This window comes from Leptonychotes weddellii, unplaced genomic scaffold (assembly GCF_054177405.1).
Source record: "Leptonychotes weddellii isolate Sample4059 unplaced genomic scaffold, ASM5417740v2 HiC_scaffold_16759, whole genome shotgun sequence".
NCBI classification, from domain to species: Eukaryota; Metazoa; Chordata; class Mammalia; order Carnivora; family Phocidae; genus Leptonychotes; species Leptonychotes weddellii.
This window is the reverse complement of record NW_027750584.1, coordinates 1-3,279: the sequence shown is the minus strand read 5'-3', so window position 1 is coordinate 3,279 and position 3,279 is coordinate 1. Positions and strand designations below refer to the sequence as shown.

The 3,279-nt window shown below is 38.1% G+C and overlaps 1 protein-coding gene across 1 annotated transcript; it reads left to right on the top strand.

The window, feature by feature from the left end:
• Positions 1-1,906: 1,906 nt before the first annotated feature.
• Positions 1,907-3,273, top strand: LOC145718511 (olfactory receptor OR51C1-like; the record flags this gene model as incomplete). Its single annotated transcript, XM_081810012.1, has 1 exon — positions 1,907-3,273. A coding segment is annotated over exon 1 (535 nt), but the record flags the coding sequence as incomplete, so codon positions are not given.
• Positions 3,274-3,279: the final 6 nt, after the last annotated feature.

Below are 3,279 nucleotides of genomic sequence, written 5' to 3'. Positions count from 1 at the left end.
CAAGGAGACTTTGCAGATGTCAGTAGGGTTTGTGATGACTTGATGTTGAATTAATCAAAAGGGGGATTATTCTGCTGGGCCTGCCCCAATCATGTGAGCCTTTAAAAGAGACAAGAAGCAGCAGAGAGATTCCTCCGCTGGATTGGAAGTTGCCCCCTGTCATGTGGTGAGAGGTCCACATGACTGGGTGGAGGGCAGTCTCTAGGAGCTGAGAGCAACCTCCAGTCCATGGCCAGCCAGGAAGAGGAGACCTCAATTCTATGCCACAAGGAATGTAATGCTGCCAACAGTCTGGATGGGTCTGGAAGGGACCCTGACCTCTGGATGAGCACACAGTCCTGGCTGAAAGCCTGATTTTAGCCTTGTGAGACCCTGAGCAGAGATCCTGCTGATGCTGTGCTCAGATGTCTGACTTGCTGAAATGTGAGGTAATGAATGTCTTGTTTCGAACCATGACTTTGTGCTAGGTTTTTATGCAGCAATAGAATGCAACAGAGTATGCTTCAGTCCAAGAAAAAGCAAATTTCAGTGATAGGTGTGAACCATTTAAGAGAGAAATGAGGATAGACAAATGTTTAGTAAGTTGTTGGTAAAGGGAAGGAGATATGTACAACAGGAAAGAGACCATGTTATGATTAGGTTGAGAAAGAAGTTGAAATATTTATAGACTGTGGTAATGGTACAAATGAAAATGAACAAATTTTAATAAAGAAGGAAAATTGGTGGGGTTATTTCACAGGGCAGAAAGAAATCTATGTATTTTTTATTTTTTCAGTGTTTAGAAAAAATCCAAATTCCTTACCCTTTGATGGTGATAAAATAATTCTATACTGGATTCTTGCTACCTTTAAACACTTTTAGCACTTTGTATCTCAGATCTTCATGACATTTCTGATATCTGAAATGACACTTGGACATGCTTAGGATACTGTCACGGTGATTTTTACTTATCATCCCTGCACAAGTGTTCTTCATGTGCTCAAGGAAGCCTTTCTTGACCTTTCCCCCACATGATGTTCTAATATAGTCAACCTGTGTATTTTAAACACAAACTCATTATTTTATATATCACATTGCATTTTATTTGCTCATTTACATTTTTGTTTTTCTAAGTATCTTATCCTTTTTTAAGTATCCTTGATGGCAGGTGCCATGTTTAATTTGGTTCTGTATCCCTCTATTGGTTTACAGCATGCATTCAGTAATTTAATGTTAAACTATACAAATATCTAGAATTGATTCAGAGGCAACATAGTGGGTAGGGTTGTCTTTGGAAGTGAGCAAGAGTTCTTTTTCTTCTGAATCATGTAAGAATGAAGAAGAAAATCTTAGCTGTGGAGGAAGAAAGGAATATGAAGAAGAATATGAAGAAGTTATTAACCAGCAGTCATTGCCAAATTCAGACTTAGATAATATTTTCATCTTTTGTCTCAGCTCAGACAATAAGACCCATGACTAAGGAGGAGTGGCATGCAAATAGATGTGGGAGAGGAAGGAAAAGAAATGATTATATAATATTTTAAATTTAATTTTTAAAAATATAATAGCTGGTACTTGGGTGACTTTTATATCACAGTGAAATACCCCCTGAGTTTTTCATATACATTAACTAATTTAATCCTTATAATAATTCTATGGGGTATGTATGTTATTATTACTTTAGAGATGGAGAAGTTCAGGGCACACATAATTTAGGAACTTATCATGTGAGTAACTTGGCCAATATATATATCAGTCCATGCTTTGAATGCATCAGCATGTAGAATATGCAGTCCTAAAAAATTGATTTGGGATGTCAAATAAAAATTTAAAACATCAAAGTATCCATAATACTTACCTTTTTTTTTTAAGATTTTTTTTTATTATTTATTTTTTTAAAGATTTTATTTATTTATTTGACAGAGACACAGCGAGAGAAGGAACACAAGTAGGGGGAGCCGGAGAGGGAGAAGCAGGCTTCCCACGGAGCAGGGAGCCTGATGTAGGGCTCAATCCCAGGACCCTGGGATCATGACCTGAGCTGAAGGCAGCCGCTTAACCGACTGAGCCACCCAGGCGCCCCTAATACTTACCTTTGAGACCTTCTGTACTCAAATAGTTCTGTTTGTAATTGTCTTGATGGCTTACACTAGTTATGTGATATGAAAGTTAATTAGATACAGTTCAAGTTATGATACTACAAATAAACTGTATGTCCATACAGGATATTATTACAACTACTAACAGCTACCAGATAGTAGGGGCTCAACAAATGTAGGCTATTATGACTGGAGCTATTCAACCTGCTTCAAAAAACATATCCAGGAGATGAAGAGAACATTCTTTTTGGGCCCTCAGAAGCCAATTTACTTGATTTACTATACCAGAATCCCTACATGTACTGTTTGTTGTTCATCTAAGATTTCATACAACCCAATATACACATTTCAAAAAGTATTTATTGACTGTATCCATGTAAAGTCAGGAAGTGATGGGTGTAGTCTGCTTAACAATGAATTTAAATAAGATGGTCACTTTTAGATTTGTTTATATACAAATTCTGTATCCTCACATAATTGTTCATTTCCTGTTTTCTGCTTCTTTATTAGATGTGATCTTAGTTTTCTTCCTTTATTTTTTAACCAATATTCATAAGATCTTTCTATAATACAGATGTTGTCCTTTATAAATGTTTACTAGGTGAAATAATTACTTTCAGGTCAAATTCATTATAAAGAAATACAGTTTATCATTGCAGGATGCAGTTTGAGTTCAACATGTCAACTTTCCAGAATACCACGTCCTCTTCCATCATTTTCCTGCTAACTGGTGTTCCTGGGCTGGAAGCCTTCCATACCTGGATCTCCATTCCCTTCTGCTTTCTCTACATAACCACCCTCTCGGGAAACATCCTGATCCTCTTTGCCATTGTCACCCAGCCCAGCCTCCATGAACCCATGTATTATTTCCTGTCCATGCTGTCTACCACTGACCTCAGCCTGTCCATATCCACCCTGGTCACCATGTTGGGTATATTCTGGTTCAACGTCAGGGAGATCAGCTTTAATGCCTACTTGTCACAGATGTTTTTCATTCAACTTTTCACTGTCATGGAATCCTCAGTGCTGTTGGCCATGGCCTTTGGTCGTTTTGTGGCCATCTCTAATCCACTCAGGTATGCCACCATTTTAACTGATTCCAGAATAGCTCAAATTGGAGTGGCAATTGTCATCAGGGGGACACTAAGGCTGACACCAGTGGTTGCACTTCTTAAAAGACTGTCCTTCTGCCACAGCCACG